The sequence below is a fragment of the Eublepharis macularius genome, chromosome 13 (genome assembly GCF_028583425.1).
Source record: "Eublepharis macularius isolate TG4126 chromosome 13, MPM_Emac_v1.0, whole genome shotgun sequence".
Lineage (NCBI taxonomy): Eukaryota > Metazoa > Chordata > Lepidosauria > Squamata > Eublepharidae > Eublepharis > Eublepharis macularius.
This window is the reverse complement of record NC_072802.1, coordinates 69290213-69310947: the sequence shown is the minus strand read 5'-3', so window position 1 is coordinate 69310947 and position 20735 is coordinate 69290213. Positions and strand designations below refer to the sequence as shown.

At 39.9% G+C, this 20735-nt stretch overlaps 1 protein-coding gene across 2 annotated transcripts in view; it reads left to right on the top strand.

Annotated features, from left to right (window-relative positions):
• The window catches only part of ATP2A2 (ATPase sarcoplasmic/endoplasmic reticulum Ca2+ transporting 2), a 57680-nt gene that overhangs the window by 21389 nt on the left and 15556 nt on the right, over positions 1-20735 (top strand). For both annotated transcript variants that reach the window (XM_054996715.1, XM_054996714.1), the window contains exons 6-9: positions 10815-10895; positions 14803-14888; positions 15725-16189; positions 20167-20255. In XM_054996715.1, coding sequence (XP_054852690.1) covers positions 10815-10895; positions 14803-14888; positions 15725-16189; positions 20167-20255 — 721 coding nt within the window. The remainder of the gene's footprint in view (positions 1-10814; positions 10896-14802; positions 14889-15724; positions 16190-20166; positions 20256-20735) is intronic.

The following is a 20735-nucleotide window of genomic DNA, read 5'->3' as shown; positions in this document are numbered from 1 at the left end:
TGGGAATCTTGCTGCTGTCTTCATAGCAAGTGCAGGCTCTCTTGCTGGATGACATGTGCATGCTGTAGAGATATCTTGTAATCAGATTTCTGCCATTTGTTTGGATCAGGAAATCTAGCTGATATCTTGATTGCCTGCATTATCAGCAGAATACTTACGTCTGCTTCCCTTTCCTCAGCAACTTCCAAGCTGTGAAGGGAGGAAAACTGCTTGTTTCCAAAGGCCCAGACTTGCTACTAAAAGAGCTCAACTGACATGAAGTGACCTAAATAGAATAGGAAAGCCATTTGCTCTGTCATGGGGCTATAGTGTTGGCCGTATAAAGAAAGTTAATTGAACTGCATGAGTTGGTCAAACTCTTCATATACCTAGCTCTTAGTTGGCATTTTAATCTGTTTATAGATGCAGAGGAGTTAGCCGTGTTAGTCTGTGGTAGCAAAACCAAAAAGAGTCCAGTAGCACCTTTAAGACTAACCAATTTTATTGTAGCATAAGCTTTCGAGAAACAAGTTCTCTTCGTCAGATGCATGGGACAGAAAGTTATGCTACAATAAAATTGGTTAGTCTTAAAGGTGCTACTGGACTCTTTTTAATCTGTTTATAGTTTCACATGGGTAGCCATGCTGGTCTGTAGTAGAACAACAAGATTCGGGTCCACTATCACCTTAAAGGCCAACTAGATTTCCGGGGTATGCGCTTTCAAACTCCCTTTGTCAGATGGTACATAAGTATTCTGCTGATAATGCAGACAGTATCTGATGAAGCGAGCTTTAAGTGTCGAAAACTCATGCCTTGGAAATCTTGCTGTTGGATCCAAATCTTGTTATTCATGTATTTGTTCAAGTATTTTTACCCAGTCAGCCAAGACGAGTGGTGGGGTGGTTTACAATCTAATAATACAATATATTTAAAAAATGATTTGCTTGTAGTACGTCCAAGTGTAAGATGCACTGTGCAAAGTTCTATTAATAGTACTGTATTCCCATTTGCCAGCTGTACCCTTTTGCTGTTGTATGATGCAGTAGTCTTTATGGAATAGCATGTGTGGGAAGGTAGCTGTGTTTTTTTCCTAAACTCTTCTCCCCATAGTATCCTTCAATTTCACCTCACTAATATTGTACTGGTTTGTGTTTTGAGAAATGTACTTGTTCTCAAAGTAACTATGGCCTCTTAGCATTTTTTTAATGGTCAAATGTAACTAGAGTAGCCATGTTAGCCCTTTTAGTATAGCAAAGAGTTTTGTAACACAGTTATTGTAGAACGAACTTTTCTGTGGTTTCCTCTGGATGCTTCTAGCCACAATATGACTGTGAAACCATGTACTTAAGAAAAGTAGAATCATTCCCCTTATTTGAAGCTAGTATGAGACAGTTTTCTTCCCTTCAACTGGAGCTTGGCCATGTGTGTTGGTTAGCTCCAGTTTCCATCCCTCTGGTAGCTTTAAGGTTGTGGATTTTAGTTTTAAATTATAATTAGCTTAATTTTTAGACCTCTATAATTATAGTATCTGTATTTCTTGAAAGAACCTTTTTGGTGATTAATCTGATACATACTTGATGTGAACTTGCTGCCCTTTGAGGGCGCATTTGTGTGTGTGCGCATGTGTACTGTATAGCTTGCATTGATTTGCTGTAATGCCCAATTTTGTATCTTCCTGTCATGTGCCACATGTTGCTCAATGGATAGGGTTGGATCAAGAGTACACTTGCTATCTCCTCTAATTCCTCCATCCCACTGCTCCCCCCTCCCATAATTCCTTTACCTATCCCCTCGAACAGCATTTTGAGGGGATCATTGGGGGTAGGGGTGGGGAATTCTACTGATGGAAAATTTAGTCTTGATAGTCTGGTTGGATCCCATAGATTGCTAATTTTAACTCAAAGTGGCAGATAATAAATGTAGTTGATCAGTTGCACTTCATTTTCCCCAGCTTAATTCTTTTTTTAACTAACAATTATATACGTTTATGTTGACATGGTTATTCTGAGGCCCAGTGATTCCCATAGTAGCAGTAATGCCAAGGTCACTCTGAGGATGGTAGGTGAGGTCCTGTTCATAGAGCAGCCTTTCATATGAACTTGGATATTCTGTGTAGTCGGTACTGTTACACTTAGTGAGTTAAATGACAGTACCTAGCTAAAAGTTCAGGATGGGTGGCAAAGAGTACATACAGTGTGTTCCATAGCTAGTGTCAAGACCTGAAGGTGAGAGAGACTGTGTGCATGCCTCTGTCACAAGTATAAGCGTATTGGATGGCCTTTGACTTGGTGCCTGCAAAAAGAGAACCATGTAGGGAAGCAACAAAGCACTTGATGCTGGGATGTGTATCTGGCCATGGAATTCTAGGCTGAGTGCCAATGACATTTGCATGTCCAGGCCACTGCACCTCACCGTTGACTGGCGTAAATAACCAGGTGGTAGCTATCTCCTATGTGTCAGTGGTGCATATTGTTGAAGAGTACTTCATTATAGGCTTTTTGGGGGAGAAGGCATGGAGGAGTCATTGAGACATAGTTATTAACTCTAAAAAAAGCATCCCTTTTGTCACGAGTAAATGGATTCTATACATAGGGAATAAATATCTGCCCTTAACCATATCTTGCCAAGCAGTAACTTCATATCAAGCAAATGTTGGGCTTCCAGAGCAGTAAAATACATGGTAAATTTTGACTTAATAAGAACTTGTTGAAACATGTTAGGATTACACTTGAGCTTCCAGCCAGTAGATATTAGGGTTGCATAACATACTATCTTTTGTGGAGGAGATGCTCAGCAGAGGTTTTCTTCAGTGGATGTTGCCTACAATCAAACAATGTAGAATTCTGCTTTGATAAAGGGATATGGACTGTAGACTATACTGTTGTGTATTGTCTGTTGCTAAAAGTATAATCCTACTGAGTAGTTTCCACATTGTTTAATATGTCATCTCCAGTTGCTTATGTTTTCTTTCAGCATTGTAACGGCTCTGTATTGCGTTTCAGCTTGTTTTCATATTTCTGCGATCTATACCTAATTGTAGTGAGTCTTGGTGAGAAAGGCAGACTATAAATAATAATTTAATTAATTGATACCATTAATAACATTAATTTAATTAACATTAATTCAAGGAAGACTATAAATAACATTAATTAACATTGAGAGGCAGTGTGGCGTAGTGGCTAGAGTGACAGACAAGGATCTGGGTGACCCAGGTTCGATTTCATGCTTTGCCACGGAAGCTCACTGGTGGCCATGGGCCATCACACAGTCTCAGCCTAATGTTCATTACAGGGTTGTTGTGAGGAAAAAATGGAGAGCAGAATGATGTCATCTACTTTGGATCCTCATTGGGGAGTAAGGCAGGATATAAGAAAATATTTTTAATAATAAAAAAATAATAATTGATGAAAAATAATAAATAATACTTTGAGTTAGCAGTCTGTAGTGATAAGTCACATAGTAAAAGTAAAATTACGTATGGCATGCTTGATTCCACATAGCACTGTGGGTAAGGTTGCCTTCATGATGCAGCCTGTCACATCAGTTTGCAGGATCTGGATGCAGCTGCCTTGAGAGGAGACCTGCCCCCTCAATTGTGTGTGTGCAAGCAATACTTTCAGATCAGATGTCGGAAGCAAAAAAATTAAGCTCTGTATTTTGTACAGTAAATTACATATCTACAGCAACTGCAGAGTAAAAAAACCTCTCATCTTTGGAAAATCCCATTGAATCCTTGAAATCTCATGAAAATCTATAGTTAGTCAGATGCAAAGTCATTTAAGGACAATGTCTGGATATTGCCCTCAGGTTACTCAACTGCATTCAGTTGCTACACAACAGCAAGAGACCTGAGAAGCAAACTGATTGGAGATTAACAAATCTTAAAAGGCATATGTGCTAGACTTCTTTTCCTTTAAATTAGACTTCATGTTGGTAATTGGTTGTTAAATACTGTGATAAGCTAGGAAGATAAAGTTGCATCATATTATTAAACCTTTCTTCAACCTGTCCTTTTATTAGAAAACAATGCCTTTTTAACCAGCTTTGCACTCTTTCTCAGTAACCCATATCTAAAAATATTTAATGAGATGTCAAAGCATGTGTCTTTTTGATTGAATGTCTAATCTGTCACATTTTGGTTCTTATACTATCAGAGTCCAAATGGAGGCTTTTTTTTCTTTAAAAGTCTTAACACATTTTAAGAGGATGCCACGTTTTAAGAGAATGTATTTTAACCTCTTTGCTCTCAGCTTAATCAGCAAATTTACAATTGTAGAACAAACTGCCATTTTCACCAGCAAGTGACAGAAATAATTGTTTTACGCAAGAAAAGGATGCATGACCTAGAAACACTCTAGGTGGTTCCTGAAAGTTCAGCTGTTGCCACTGCCGGCGCCAGAGTCTCTGGCGCCTGCGGCAACCCCTCTCCCGCACGCGTGCAGTGCGCGCATGCCACAGACTGCGCGATGACGTCATCGCGCAGCGCAAGCCGGGGCATTTGCCGGCGGATGACTGGGGTGGCGGGCGGAGTCTGCTCCGCGCTCTGCACGCTGCCCTGGCAGCGGCTCATGGCTGCTGCGCCTGGCTGGGGGCGTGTGGTGGCGGCAGCGGCACGGGGCTGGCTGGCTGGCTGCAGCAGCTGCGGGCCAGCCACGCCAGCTCTGTGGCGCGCGCCTCTGCCCCTGACACCCCCTCCGGCGCCTCTCCAGGGCCCTCGCACCTGAGGCCACCGCCTACCTGGTTTCTATGTGTGCGCCAGCCCTGGCTGTTGCTGGTGGGATTTTATGATTTTCTTACCTTAAGAAACTTCTTGGTGGACCCAACTTCATTTAACATTTTTTCATTATTGGTATGTACATGTTAGGTTCTGTACTTGCGTGAAGCACTCCTCTGTCTCTGCAGAGAATATATGAAATAATATGGATTACTCTGAAAGTGTAGAGAGGTTTTGCAATATGACTGTTCACAGTAATGTCAAGGCATAGTTTAATGTTACATGAGCGAGCCTTGATCTTCCACATTCCTTAACACTCCTCCTACTGCTTTCCTCCCTGACTTTATGTATCATGACGAACAGGTTTGCAGAAAAAATGGAAGCGTACGGGAAGCAACTCTGACATTCAAATTAGGACACTCTATTTATTCATTTCTGTCTTTTGCTTTTCTTAATGGGGTCATATGAATTGCCCAACTTCAAATTCACAGAAGCTTGTTATATATACTGTAGCTTAAGCAGGCTGCTTAGCTGCTGTCATTTAGCTGTTCAGGTCCTGCACATGTTTAACATCACTTAATGAAAGGTAGTAATTGCTAAGGGAAAAACTGTGGTTAGACGTAAGCGCTGAAAGATGCTCTTATTTATGAAAGCTGCTTAATACTTGTCCTGCTTCTTCCTTTATAATACATAAGCTTTTTGTGTCATTAACAGCCATCACTAGTGTTGGAGGAAGAAGGCAATGCCATCAAGCCTTTTTCTGGTTTTAATTTCTACCACTTCAGTTTGTTGTGATGGAGAGGCAAGATATAAGCTTTTTGAATCGATCCTGTTAACTATCCTAGAAAAGGGAACACTGTGGGGGAGGACGTTGCATTTTTCAAGATACTTTTTTTAAAAAAAATCTGAAATTCTTTGATACATACCTGAAGGTTTAATAACTGGTATTAGTACCACTCTTTCTTAGAAGTGTCATTGAGTTCAATGCAACTTAACTTCCACATACTTAACAGAACCCTAGACTGCTTATCTAAAAGCAAAAGTATTTCTTCTGGTATGCTCTACCTTTGCATATTATGTCAGAGTCTCTGTTTTTATCAGATTGGAGCACAAGGAACAAAGCTTTTGTTTCCCGTTCCAAACATTAAAAGACCTACAGTAATGGTGATAAATACTGTATGACTGGGTTTTACTTACTTCTGACCCACAAAATGTGATGTGTTATTAAATACTTCTCATGCCCCTCTTCCAACTGTGAATATGCTTTGTTCTCCGAGTATGAAATGTGTAACATTCTAGTCATACTTACTCATTATTTATCACTGAATGTAGTTTTCAGCCAGGATTTGTATCTGTGTGCGAGAGTCCTGCTAGAATGGTTCTAAAGTAAAAGATTAATCCCAGCCTAATGCCATGACCCACTGGACTTGATGAGGGTTAAATATATGCTGACCTAGGGTTCAAACCAGGTCAGCATATTTATTTAAGAATTTATAAAATTGTATAAAAGAAAAGTTTAATTGGATACCTTTTTCTGGCTTTTCCCTTGTGAGTTATTAAACCATAAATTTTAGAGAGCATGAGACTTGTGCTGTTCTCATTCTTTGGATTCACAGAATAGTTGCAGCCTTATCCTTCTAAAGAAAAAATATGCTTCAAGTGAAAATTCATATTAAAACAAAAGATTAAGAACCAAGTGTCTGAACATCAAGGTAACCTGCTAGCAATACTGCAGGCCAAACTCTTTGTGTTTAAAACTTAATGAAATATCATTATTGCTTGAACGTAATGTTTCCTGAATACATACTGTACTCCTGCAGTAATTACTGGGTGCAACTTCTTTTTAAAGATTTGGCAGGATCCTCTGGTTCCTGCTGGTCTTCCCTTTTGGACCCTTGAGCTAAGGGTTGCATTTCTGTCACTAGCTATGTTGACTGCTCTGCTACTTGCTGGTTTTGTGAATTACTCTTCCTTGTGTTTTAAGCCTACGCATTTAGCGATTGCTGTAATTATAAGTCTCCTAATTATTTTCAACTAACAGTTTACTAGTCTGTGTTTAAACACTCATAATTATCTCTATTGCAAAAGTCCAGAGTGACTTTTTAATAAGAGCAACAGAGAGCAGTATAGTTTAAAGGATATTGCTGCAAAAAATCATAGTAATTGGTTGTAGGCTCTTTTAACCCACTCAGTAATGTGCTCACCAATAGATTATCATAGTCCTAAAGTAAGCCTTGAAGGTCTCTTTGTGCAATTTTTGAATACCAGTGCTGGGAGGCAGCAGCAGGGGAGGGCCTCAGCCTCTGTCCCCTGTTTATTTGCCGCTCCAGGGCTACTGGTTGGTCACTGTGTGAATAGGATGCTGGACTAGATGGAACACTGGGCTGATGCAGTAGGCTCTTCCTGCGTTCTTATTCACTGTCGTCTAGGGATGTTGGTGTATACAGGAACCTCTCATCAGTTAATCAGGTTCGGTTGGTGGTCAGATTTTTGACATCTTCAAATGTATCAAATAGGAAGAGAGGTTTAAAAAAACAGGTCTTCCACATAACTTGATAGACTGTAGAATAACCTGCACATATAATAATTTCTGCTTAAATGCCCACATTTTTAGATGTGATTTTTGCTGGGGGTAGGGCTCTGATTCAATGGTAGAGCCTCTGCTTTGCCCGCAGAACGTCCCAGGTTCAGTCCCCAGCATCTCCAGTTAAAAAGACCGGGGAGGAGGTGATATGAAAGACCTTGACATGAGACCCTGGAAAGCTGCTGCCAGTCTGAGGAGACAATGCTGACAGTGATGGACCTATGGTCTGATTCAGTATAAAGCAGCTTTGTGTGTGTAATACAAGCAGCAGCACTAGAAATACACACAAGATTATGTAATTTGTTTCCTGTACCTATGATGAGAATTGAGATGGGAGTGAAGAAATACTGCTTCAGCCATGAAAGATTACAGAACTGGTTGACAAAATGAAAAAGGAGACACTGTGTTTCTGTGGAAATTAATTTCTCCAATCAAAAGAATAAACCGCTTCTTGCTTTCTCAAAGTTTTCCACTTCTGTATTGTGCATTGTTTCATAAAATAGTGAAGGGGTTCAAAATTAGACAACCCCCCCCCCAAGTGTAGCATTGAAAAGACTAATGTGTCCTGTTAATAGAGATGTAGTGGTGCCTAATTTAAAAGTATATTACAGAGCAGATATAATGGCAGGTGTGAAGGAGTGGTTTGTGCAGGACAAAGATTTACTGATCTTGAAACCTTTGGGAAAAAACATGAAGCTGAGAGAGTTGAACAGGTTTCAGCAGAAGTCTTTAGGTGAAGAATTTTGTTTTAGGCTGGAATGAAAGAGGTCAAACGTACCCTTTTGTTTTTTCTGAGTTACTGTGAACATTGTCTTCTCTCTTTTCCTTGAGTAATGGCCTGGATAGGATGTTTTCACATATCTGGTCTACTTTCCTTGGCTTTGGAAAGACAGATACTTTAAACCTATGATTTCTAAAATCAGTCTGGATTGCAGCAAGGCAGCTGTAAAGAAAAGCTATCTGGCAAGATGGACTACAAAATGAAGGAAATAGACATTGGTACCAAAAAGACGACTGCTATCAGTGGCAATATCTTTAAGTGTTGCACTTCTCTAAGCTAGTTTGATGGAAAATGTAAGGTAATGAACTTGTACAACTCTTTAGGTACGTTACATTTAAAGATATGCTTGCTGCTTATAAGACGTAATAGCATTTTTAAAAGAAACTTTTGGTACTGGAACATCAAACCTGCGTACTGTATTATGGTATTAGAATGGTCAGAGTCAGAATGCTGCCCAGATTTAATTGTTCAGTTGGGTAGTTTAGTAAACTTCTAAACAATGAAAATGTTAGCCTGATTGCAATCCTTGCTGCCTAAGACAATCAGTAGTAGTTATCATGAAAGTTTGTACATTTTGTACAAGGACATCACTGGCTGCTAAAGGCCTGTTTGGCATGTCAGCATTGTTCTTATTTGGGCTCATCACCTTTTGACCCCACACTTTCTGAATAGTTAAAACCATGTTCTGAAAGCTTATTAAGAAAGGTAACGCTTTCTTAAATGCTATACTGAATGGTAACTATATTGTGGTGGTCACTTATGTGGCATGTGTTGAGTGCAAAGTGCGTGAGAGTGATCTTTCTGCAAGGAGCTCTTATAACTGTCTATAACCATCATGCCTAGACTGAGCTATATAAATTCCTGGTAAAGAGATCCTGTCTTTTAATATGCCATTGTCAAGTGTGGTAGTGCATTTGAGATGTTCAGCTGTTGAAAACTAGCAACCGTGTGTGCTGCACAGAGTGATGGGCTTTCTCCTGCATTGTGCTGTCTTAGTCTGCTGTGTGGTGGAATTGTAATACTGAAAAACAGCTGCTATCATGTATCTACATATAAACCTCCTCACGACATCAGGGGAGTGCACTCAAATATTTTGCCCTTTTTTGGCCTTGGTCATTGTTTGCCTTGTACTATTTTCTCTTCACTGCTCAAGGGCACAGAGTTTAGATTGGTTTTCATGTACAATAATGGAACAAAGGAAAAGGAGTACAGCATATATAGCTAACCATATAAGTATAATGTAGTTTTGTCTCCCAGCAGAGACTCTAGTCAGGCCAGGACAATAATTTTTACCTTGTGAGAAACTGCACAAAAATATGTTCTTATTTGCTAAGAGTGTCTAAAGCCACAAATTTGTATGTACTTTAAACATCTGGGAAGGATTTCTGCTCATGTTCTTGAGTGTAGAGGCTGCCGCTCTTCTGTCTTCCTCTCACACTTGTTCTTCCTGCATGCATGATTGCTGCCAGTTGCATAAGCAGTTCCTGCAGGAATTAACATTGGCTCCGTGTCCCTGCAGTAAAACTAGAGGGACCATGGTGTAACAAGTCTACTCTCTGTGTCAGGATCAGTAATTATGAGCTGGTGATGCAAGAATATTTCATGCCCTGCTCTTTTTGGTATTGTTTTAATTCCCTGCTATCATTGCAATTGTTGGATCAAACATTTTATATGAATTTTTAAGTTGTCGATGGGCGCTACTTTGGAAGTATCAATGGGATGAAATGTAGATGAGTACATGGGAATTGGAGTTGGAGAGGAGAGGATGTTGCTGGGATCCCAAATGCTATGTTAGTTGTGTTCAGGGGTACTCTAAAATATGAGTGGTAGTTTTTACTCCTTTCCATCAAACATTAGAACCCTCCCCTACACACACAGAGTGAACACAAGCTGGTTTGGAAATTCCTTCTACTTCATAAACAGTCTGCCATGCAGCTTCTAGTTCATGAAGAGCTGTTTGAGAAATTTATTTAAAACATTTCTAGTGCCACCTTTCGACCCAAATAGAGTCCCGAAAGCGATCAATATCAAACATTAAAACATTTCAACATTAAAACATTTCAACATTAAAAAATTAAAACACATAATACATACAACCAGGGCTTTTTTTTCAGCTGGAACGCAGTGGAACGGAGTTCTGGAAGCTCTTGAAAGTGGTCACATGGCCGGTGGCCCCGCCCCCTGATCTCCAGACAGAGGGGAGTTTAGATTGCCCTCTGTGCTGCTCAGTGGCGCGGGGGGGGGGGCAATCTAAACTCCCTTCTGTCTGGAGATCAGGGGGCGTGGCCACCAGCCATGTGACCATTTTCTCCAAGGGCAACCCACTGAGTTCCACCACCTCTTTTCCCAGAGAAAAAGCCCTGCATACAACAATTCAATAAAAACAGATCAGTGCTATTCATGGGATTCATGGGAACTTAAAGCGTACATGTTTTTTAATGTATGTATTTGCATGCATCTTTTTAATTTGTGCTATGATACCATAAGCATAATTGAACTCTCCATTACAAGTTGAAGAAATAATCATGAGTTTAAATCTCAAGAGAAATCTACAGTGAAACTATCCTAAATACTTGGGAACAATGGAAGTCCTTTTAGAGTTTCTGTTGCTGGAAATTCTGAAAAATACTCAATTAGTTGTTTTATTGTTGAAATGAGGGAAGTTTGAACAATGGTATGCTTACTCTGGTATTTTACCACATGCATTTAAGTTCCTTAATGATTCAAATTTGTGTGTGTGTGTTTTTCATTCACAGTTGGTGACAAGGTCCCTGCTGACATAAGAATTACTTCTATAAAATCCACAACGCTAAGGGTAGACCAATCAATTCTTACAGGTATGTGTTTTTGGGGAGTTGTCTCAGATATGGTTTACTTTTGGCCAGCATCTGAAAGCAAATTAGAAACAAAGCCCTTATTGCAGCAGCATCATGCTATTCAGTCAACTATTCGGCATTGACCAAATGAACAAGCGTAGTATGTGTTGCAGTTGACACGTTATACTTGCTCTCAATTTTTGACACGTTTATAAGTTTTGTTAAATTAAACTTAAATATCTAAAATACTAAATTTGACTGTAATCTGAAATGACCATGATGTGCTTATTTCCAATAATCTTGTAATCAACTTTTACTGTGGAAAGTCATACTGAAATCTAGAGAATGTTTTCTGATTATCGCTCTCAATTAATTGCAAATAGTGCTCGTAAAATCTAACTTGTATGACTTGTCTGTGACCCAGAATTATGGAGAGAGGGAGAGCAAGATCTAGGGCCAACTAGATTTCCAAGGTTTGAGCTTGGAAAAAGGAAGGAGTCTTTATAATCCACGCAGAGAGTGGGAGGGGTATTGAAAATTAGACTGTCAGGAAGCTAGCTATAATACATGTTGTAATTAGCTTGATAGAGCATGGGTGCAAAGTGCAGAAAATAAACATCTATGATGTGAGAAAAATCCTATATACTGACTCAACCCTGTCTGTTCCAAATTTGCAGATAAACTCCATTTCAGTAATTTCACGATGTAATTTTCCTTTAAAGTTTTTCTGCTAGAGAACTGCTACTCTTAAGTCAGTGATGGAATGTCCTGACAAATTTAAAATGTTCTCCCTCTGGTTTTTAAATGTTGCTATTTTTTAATATCAGATTTATGTCCATCCATTCTTTTGCAAAGGGACTGACCTCTTAAAGGGCTTTACTGACACTTGATTGCATATATAATGTTGGAAGATGAACAAGTAAATGATCCTAAGATGGTATAGCTGATGGTGTTATGTCCAGTGATTGTGTTGTTGCAATGAATATGGGGACAGAGTTGGCATCTTGGTTTATTGCAGGACCTGGTCCCAGAGTTTTGGTCCCAGAGTTTGTGTCCATGTTCGGAAGTGTATTGTTGTGAGCGAGGAGTTGTTTAAGGTTGGGAGGCTATCTGTGGGCAAGAACATGTTTGCCTCTCAATGCCTGTGAGAGAGTAGTGTTGTCCAGCATAGGCTGCAGATCATTAATGATGTGTTGAACTGGTTTGTGCTGGGAACTATATGTGACTACCAGAGGTGTTCTGCTGTTTCGTTTGGGCTTATCTTATAATGGATCATACCTTGGTATCTTTGTTGATCTGTTTTCTTATTAGATCCAGTGGGTACTGTAATTCCAGAATCTCTGTTGTAGATTGTTTGGGCTTATCTTATAATGGATCATACCTTGGTATCTTTGTTGATCTGTTTTCGTATTGGATTCAGGGGGTACTGTAATTCCAGAATCTCTGTTGTAGATAACACAGGTGAGAATCTCTGTCAGAGGGACTGGAGCATATGTAGTGTAGCTTTTGGCTGGAGACAATGTATATTTGAGTTTGGAATGATGACTTGGAGGCATATAAATAAATTTGGCGATCAGTTGGTTTTTGGTATAAGGTAGTTTTTATGCTTCCATCATGTATTTGGACAGTGGTATCTAGAAAATATACTTCTTGGGTGGATTGATTCATGGTCAGGTTGAAGGCAGGGTGAAGTTGCTGAAAGCCTGGTGAAATTTCTCCAGTGCTTCTTTCCCCTGTATCCAGATGATAAAAATGTCATGTACAAGAGGCAGCTGAGGAAGTGCTGTTCTAAGTCAGCCATGAAAATGTTGGCATATTGTGGAGGGGGAGAATTCTTCCTTTCCTTCCAGCTTAGGTTTATTTTTGACAGCCTGTCAAAAATAAAGGACTCAGTGGAAACATACATGTATTCATAACCTAGTCAGGTTCATCTTGGTTATCCTTGACCATTCTGGATGATCATTTCCAAAAAATATTTTTCAACAGAAATGCTTGAGTGGAGAGGAGACTTCTTTGTATCTTGTCCTAGTTGCTGCATTAGGTTTTTAATTTGACATTTAAATGCAACCATATTGTGTTTGTTTTGTAGAATGTCAGTCAAATGTTGGTTCTTGGCCAGAGAAGCGAAAAAGGGCATGAACCACTGAGGGGAGGGCTTGCAAGACTGAGGAGAAATGTCAGGCGTTAATTTCCCTTCTTGCTCAACGGATTAACGTGCATGTTGGTACTAAATACAGACTTTCAGAAAGCTGCATAGCCAAATGAATTGGATATCAAGAACGGAATAGATTTTTTAAAAAAAATATATTGCTTAATCTTTGAACTTTTTCTGGCTTATCAACCCAACATAAACCCTAGCCCATATAAAATAGGAAATACAGGCTAATTGTCAGGCCCATTCATTACTTATTTAAAGCCCTTTGTGGGACTTCCAGATATCCACCGCTTGTCCTTTTCCTTTATGGGAAGGCCTAAGGCTAATCAAAAGTGTAGGTGGAAACAGGAGAACATCTGCATTGGTTCTCTTCTCCTTGGCACCAGTTTAGGAGCACCAATTTTTCCACTCTGTAGCTAGTCAGCCAAGTTTCATGGCCTACTTTTGTAAGACATTCCTTTTCTGATGTAAATGGCTGGAAGTGAAACTCTGGTGTTGTTGCTTCCATCAGTTCAGGCTTTGGGGATGGGAAGAGCAGAGGAAAAATGGAAGGAGCATTATCAGAATGGCAGTGGTGCAGAGAGAAGAAAAGATTTAACAGTGGGTTAAAAAGGAAGCATTGAATTAAAATTTCTCTTACATAAAATTCAGAAAATGATTGATTAATTTCAGTTTATGAAAATGAGTGATTCTTTATCATGTTAGCAGTAGTCAGATACCACTATCTGATGTGTGATACATCACAGGCGAAAGGTCTGGATCCTATAAGGGGTTGTTCTCCCATCTATACATTTGGAGATAATATGCTCAGTATAAGATCAACATAGTTAATGGGTCACAATATGGATCCTGAATTTTATGTTTAGTTAATGATATAGCTGAAAATGTCCAAATGCAATTTATAGAGGCTTAATTCTTTGGATTGGATCCAAACATGTCCTTCCATTAGCAGGAGAGCACTCTTAGAACCAACCCTGTATTTTCTAATAGCCAAGACAGTGATGGCATGGCATAGGAAAACAAGAAGGCCTTTTATAAAGATGAATGAGTAGGTGATGTCTGCAGCATGTTGACAATAGCAGAAGTTACCTGTCAGGACAAAGTGAGATTTTCCTTGTTTGCCTTTTCACTCATGGAAGCTTTCAATTTACCCTAGTTCTAGTATTCTTGTATTGATTTATGCTGGTAATGTGTTAATGGTAGCAGACTTTTCCTCTATTTTGTTTTTGAATGGCATCTTGTTTACTTACCTGAACTGTCATTTCAAGATGTGTCAGTTGTTTGTGTGCCTCTGATGGCTGTCTTTTAAATGTTAATTTTAATTGTAATGGTGTGTCTTCAAAATCAAAATGCTTTCCCATGGTTAGTACAGCAATGGAAGCTTCTTTTAAGTTAGTGCAAAAAATATAAAATTGGCCTTTAATTGGACTTGTACCTCATTAAGTAAATGACAAACTCTTCTTGATGTGGAAACATCTTTAAATGTTCATTTTATTGTGAACTAAAATTCCTGCTTCCCGGTTAGCCTTTGAGAAATCCATGCATATGATGTATGATGTGATTTTTGTGAAATGGTTGCTTTGTTTAAAAGTTGGCTTTCATCATCAAATGAAACAATTCCTGAATAATAACTTCTTCCATGGAAGAATCATTTTTGCACTTAAATAGTAAAACCCCATATAGACTTGTATTATGATGAAGCAGGTTTAATAGATGCAAAACGTTTGTACTGTGGGAGAAGCTTAATATGGCTAAAAACTAACTTTTATCTAGGTGAATCCGTGTCTGTAATTAAGCACACAGACCCCGTGCCTGATCCTCGTGCGGTGAATCAAGACAAGAAGAACATGCTCTTTTCTGTAAGTAAATAATTAAACACGTGTTCTGTTTGTGTGCGCACATTGTTCAGAGAGTAGTCTGTAACTTTGACTTCCTTCCTTGTGGAGTTAAATTAGCCTTCACCCATTTTATTTAGGGGAACTGATGTAGAAAATGTTTCCAGTATCTTGTTATATAAATGGTTACATTTTAAAGGAATTAAATGAGCAAAGTTGAAGTAGACATAGTTTTCATAGAACCATTCATACAAAGTAGGAGCTCTCCGGTGTGAGAGGTGATAGGCCAATTAAAGTAAAGTCCATCTTTGAAGGTTGATGGATTACCTAAAATACTTCTGGGTATACCCAGCCACTTTCACTACTCTCTGTGTCTGTTAAAAGTTGTTGCAATGGTAGTGCTGAGATGCTGGGGTCCACGATTCATCCAGGTACTCCAAAGAGTTGAAGACAGTTAAAGCAGCAGGGTCAAGTGAACATATGAAGCTGCATTGCATGGAGTCAAACCACTGAACCCTCCAGCTCGCTCTTGTCTTCTGGGGCTGTGAGCAGCTCTTCAGACCAAAATATTGCTCACCCTACTACATGACATTTGTTTTAACTGGAGATCTGGGAGCTGAGCTTAGGGCCTTGTATATGCATGTGCAAGACACAGTGGCTCACACTGTGGCTCACACAGTGTAAACAGTGGGGGGAAGCATGGGTTCAAGCCCATTTGCACGTCTGTTCTGTGGTTCTAATAGTGGCGATGTCTTACGCTGCTGTCACTTTTGCATCTGCCCAAGATCTGTCGATGTAACCTAATAGCTTATTTCTTTGTTTCCTGATTTCATCCGTTTTCTTTTAACCTCTTGATGTAGGGTACAAACATTTCTGCAGGCAAAGCCATGGGTGTGGTTGTGGCAACAGGGGTAAACACTGAAATTGGCAAAATACGTGATGAAATGGTGGCTACTGAGCAAGAGAGGACGCCACTTCAGCAGAAGTTGGATGAGTTTGGGGAGCAGCTGTCAAAGGTCATCTCGCTTATATGCATTGCTGTGTGGATAATCAACATTGGTCACTTCAATGATCCTGTCCATGGTGGCTCTTGGATTCGAGGTGCCATCTACTACTTCAAAATTGCCGTTGCATTGGCTGTGGCTGCAATCCCTGAAGGTCTGCCCGCTGTCATTACCACCTGTTTGGCTCTGGGAACTCGCCGAATGGCCAAAAAAAATGCAATCGTTCGAAGCCTGCCATCTGTGGAAACTCTGGGCTGCACTTCTGTCATTTGCTCGGACAAGACCGGCACTCTTACCACCAACCAGATGTCTGTTTGCAGGGTAAGGTTCATATAATCTGTGTTTTAACACTTGTGTTCTAGAATGTATTTCAGAGCTGCAGATTTAGTCAACTTCAGTGTTTGGCTTCATCGTTCAGTGTTTTATAGAGACTTATCTACAGCAAGTAATACCTAGATTTGATCAAGAGGAGAAAGTGGCCTTTTTCTGTAGATGACATACTACACGCCACACAAAGAACAGCATATAAGACAGTGACTTTTGTCCCTCAGTCCTAGGCTCAACTTGGGAGAATAAAGAGTGCCTTTAGGACCCCTTTTTCTGACCAAAAGCAATCCAGGAATAATGTAAAAGTGCTGGAGAAATGGGAGCTTTTTCCAGTAGACAGAAGTGTCCATACTAGGTCCCCTAGAAATTATTCTTGTTACGGGCAACCAGTGAATTCACATATAAGCCTGACAGAAAAGGCTGTAGAATAAGAGTGCCGTTTCAGCCTTTTCCAAAATGCTCTGAAGTTTTTGGCACAATTCAATATTAAAGTGCCTTCAGATAACATTAGAGAATAAGACTGAGTTCAATTTTGATAGATATGGAAACTGGAGTAGCCATGCCCATGAGTATATAAAACAAGGTCCTCCTGTTTTGTCAAGGTCTGGGTACCTTCTAATATATTTGACAGCATTAGTGTTTCCAGGCTGGATTATATATGGAAGGCCCAGATTTAAAATCAGATGCATTATCTGAGATTGAAATAAGCAGAGTTCTGATTGGACTCCCAAGGTCACCTTTAACGCACAACACTTTGTTCTGAGTAGAGCGGCCGGCTTTGTTTCTCTTCCTTGAGAAAGCTATTTTGAATGCTAATTGATTTAGGTATTGTAGCATTCTTTAACAATTAAGCCAGACTCTTCACTTTCAGTCTGCTGTGCCTCACTTGTGCTTGAAATTCTGAACAGGCGTTTAATGGGAGCACAAAGTGAGACACTGAATTTAAATTAAAGGACTTTTTTGAAAGGTAATTATCTGATGGTCTAAATGGGCTGAAGCATTACATTGTACTGCATGGCCTTACATAATTTTCTTCAGAGTTACTGGATCAGAGTAGAATTTCAAATGAGTAATAAAGATGTCAATCTGTGTATCTACTTTTTTAAAAAATGCTCTGGTCTGTGCGTCTGTTTAAAACAACTATTTCCCCCCTTTTCTAATTTTCTGTTCATCAGTTTGTATTGGTCCCTGGTCTGCTCTACTGTTTCTGCCTTTGGGACACAAAGCAGTTGCTCATCTGTATTCTGAAGAAGCTTACTTGCAGGGGTATTACATAACTGCCGTCTCTTAAAGAAATAGATGCCAAAAAGCAGAAAGATTCCTCATCACAGGAATGTCCCAGGTCCTTCTTTTGAAGAGAGTCTCTTACACTGCAACATTGAACTGTTCTTTTCTTTGCATTTTTCTAGACTACAAGAGGGTACTTCTAATCCCATCCCTTATGGAGTGGTAGTGGGGCTGATTTTTGTTAGCGTCAGGTTCGTTAAGTAATGCAGAGAGGCTTTGGTTGCATATTTTTGGAAGGATGCCATAGCACGTAAAAGCAGTAAAGCAGCATTTGCCTGTATACAAGTAGAGACTGTCTCTTTAGGAAGCTTTTACAGAAGTAATCCTACGGGATAATTTTCTGCATTGTGGTCTGTTGCCAAACTGTAGCTAATCCAAGCTGATGTGAATTTTTAAATCCATGAAAATTGCAAAGAGCAAGTCTTAAATGAGGCTCGCTGCAGCCCTTTGAATGTTGCAAGTTCATATAAGTTTTCCCTCAGTAGGGGTATGTGCATATGCACAGTTTGGTGTAGTGGGTAAGAGTGCGGGACTCTAATCTGGAGAACCGGGTTTGATTCCCCACTCCTCCACTTGAAGCCAGCTGGGTGACCTTGGGCTAGTCACAGTTCTCTGGAGCTCTCTCAGCCTCACCCACCTCACAGGGTGTTTTGTTGTGGGGATAATAGTAACATACTTGGTAAACCGCTCTGAGTGGGTGTTAAGTCATCCTGAAGGGCGGTATATAAATCGAATGTTATTATAATATATGTGCAAGATGTAGCACCTTAAAAACCAATTAGATTTCCAGGGTATGAGCTTTTGAGAGTCAGGGGAGGTCTGTACCAACTTACGTACCAGCTGACAAAGGGAGCTTGAAAGCTCATACCCTGGAAATCTAGTTCATCTTTAAGGTGCTGTTGGGTCTGAATCTTGCTCTTCAACTACAGACCAACACGGCTGCCCACCTGAAACTGCCTTCATATATGTGTGTGTGTGTGTGTGTGTGTGTGTGTGTTCTGCCTTGGCCTTGGGTTCGGTTTGCATTTCCCAAGTTGGGCATAGTCTTCTGTCCAGTGAGCTCACTGAATTCTCAGCCAGTCTCTTCTTTCTGCTTCTCTTGGGCTTGAGCTATGCTACTCCCTCTCTGGGGAAGTGTCCTTTCCATCTTCTCAAGAATACTCCATTCCCCAGCCAAAACTCATCTTCATTGCCTTGTGACTCTCTTATATCTCATACTCCCTCAGTTCCTGACCACTCTTTCCTGTCTTGTATGTCTAGGCATCCATTTGAGATCTTTGCTTGATCTCCCCCCCCCACAAAAAAGCAACCTGACCCCCTCCCCCCAAAAAACCTTGAAGGATAACATAAACCTAAAATAATATACTGTTGTGGCTTAGTGCTTCTGCACAACATTGTTATTCCAAGAACGAAACTAGGAACTTGTATTGAATGGCTTTTGTTTATTTATTTATTCCCTGCCTTTCTCTCCAATGAGGACCCAGTGTGGCTTCCATAATCCTCCTCTCCTGCATTTTATCCCCACAACAACCTTGTGAGTTAGGTTAGACTGAGTGTGTGCCCAAGGTCACCCAGCATGCTTCTATGGCAGAGTGGAGATTAAATCTGGTTCTCCCAGAAGCTAGTCCAGCACTCTAACCACTACATTATACTGGTTCTCTTTGTTAAGAGCTGTCTAGTGGCTTCATGTTGTTTCATGTAAGTCCTAGAACTGCTTATGTTTTGTTTCAGCAATTCTTCAACCTCATATTGGATCCTTGCTAATACTATGTCTTTAATAGACTTGTATTTATTTACCCCAGGACATTGTTTATGGAAATGTTCTTGACACTGTATGGAAATGCCTGCCCTTGTCCTTGCCACTGATTGTACTAATCTCACGCTATGTAATCTGTCTTTGAGTCTCAGTGAGAAAGGTGGAATATAAATGACAGACAGACAGATATAAGAGTTGTATAGACCAGGGGTCTGAAGGAATGATTGAATAGGAAGGTCATGACTGGAGGCTATGAGGGAAAGGTGTATATAATCTTGCCTCACACAGAAGCTTTATCACATGAATTGAAATATTGCACTCAGTGCTGAACATATTTTTCCTATATATCTCCATAGCTGTGAGGACTAAAATTGGGGGCTTAAAATTCTGTTTTTTGTATTTTATTTTAAATACTCAAAGGTAGGATATGCGATGCTATATACTCTTGGGGTACTAACTCCCCATTTGTCTGATAGCAGCTATGATAATACAGTTAATGGGGGATAAACAGATTCTAAAGCAGTCGTGTGGATTTACAATACAGAATATTGCCTTCCTGGTTAAAGGTATTCATCAACTCAGTTTCTGTAGGCAGTACTTAAGCATCAGTCGTGGTAATCATTGTGTCTGTCTTCTAAACTGCACAAGCAGAAGAGATGTGACAAACCACTCATGAACAGACATGTTGGTCAAGCAGGTGGGGTGAGTTGTCACAAGATAGAAAGAAGGACTTGTTGGTGGTCTTTCATTTAGTCAGATAATCCTGAGTTGGCAACTCCATGATGGCCACTTTGTCTCTTTATGGCTGATATGAGGAGCTTCAGTCCTTGATATTGACCTATATAAAACTTGTTGCACTCATGTCTGACACAATGTATGAATTCTAAGTTGCTTCAGCTGGATAACTGTAGACTTGTTTTTCTTACAGATGTTCGTTGTGGACAGAGTGGAAGGCGATAGCTGTTCTTTGAATGAATTTACAGTGTCTGGCTCAACATATGCTCCTATGGGAGAAGTGTAAGAGGTTTTTTCTTGCTAACAATCTGCCAGATGATCCATTTACAGGTCTGGCTGCACGCACAGCAGAACACAAGCTTAGAATTTTAATGGTCTGAAAATAAGTTTGATGCTACAAATTAGGACTGAAAGGCATCTTCTTGAATTGTGTATAAATTTTAAATTGATGATGTGTGGGGATGGAGTTGGTCGCTGTGGACAACTGAAGCTTTCCACAAACAGTTGATGTCTGGAAGAATGACTGGTCTAAGCAAGTATAACTGTGTACTTTAAAATCTTATTTAGAGATCTAATCATAATTGAAATCCCAGGCGCTCTCAAAACAAGCCAGCATGTTGTAGAATAAGTTTCATATGTTCTAGTGTACATACTTTATGGGTATTGGTATGCAGGGCCATGGCTGAGTGGGAGAGCATCTGCTTGCCATGCAGAAGGTCCCCGTTCAATCTCCAGCATCTCCAGATAAAAAGACCAGGCAGT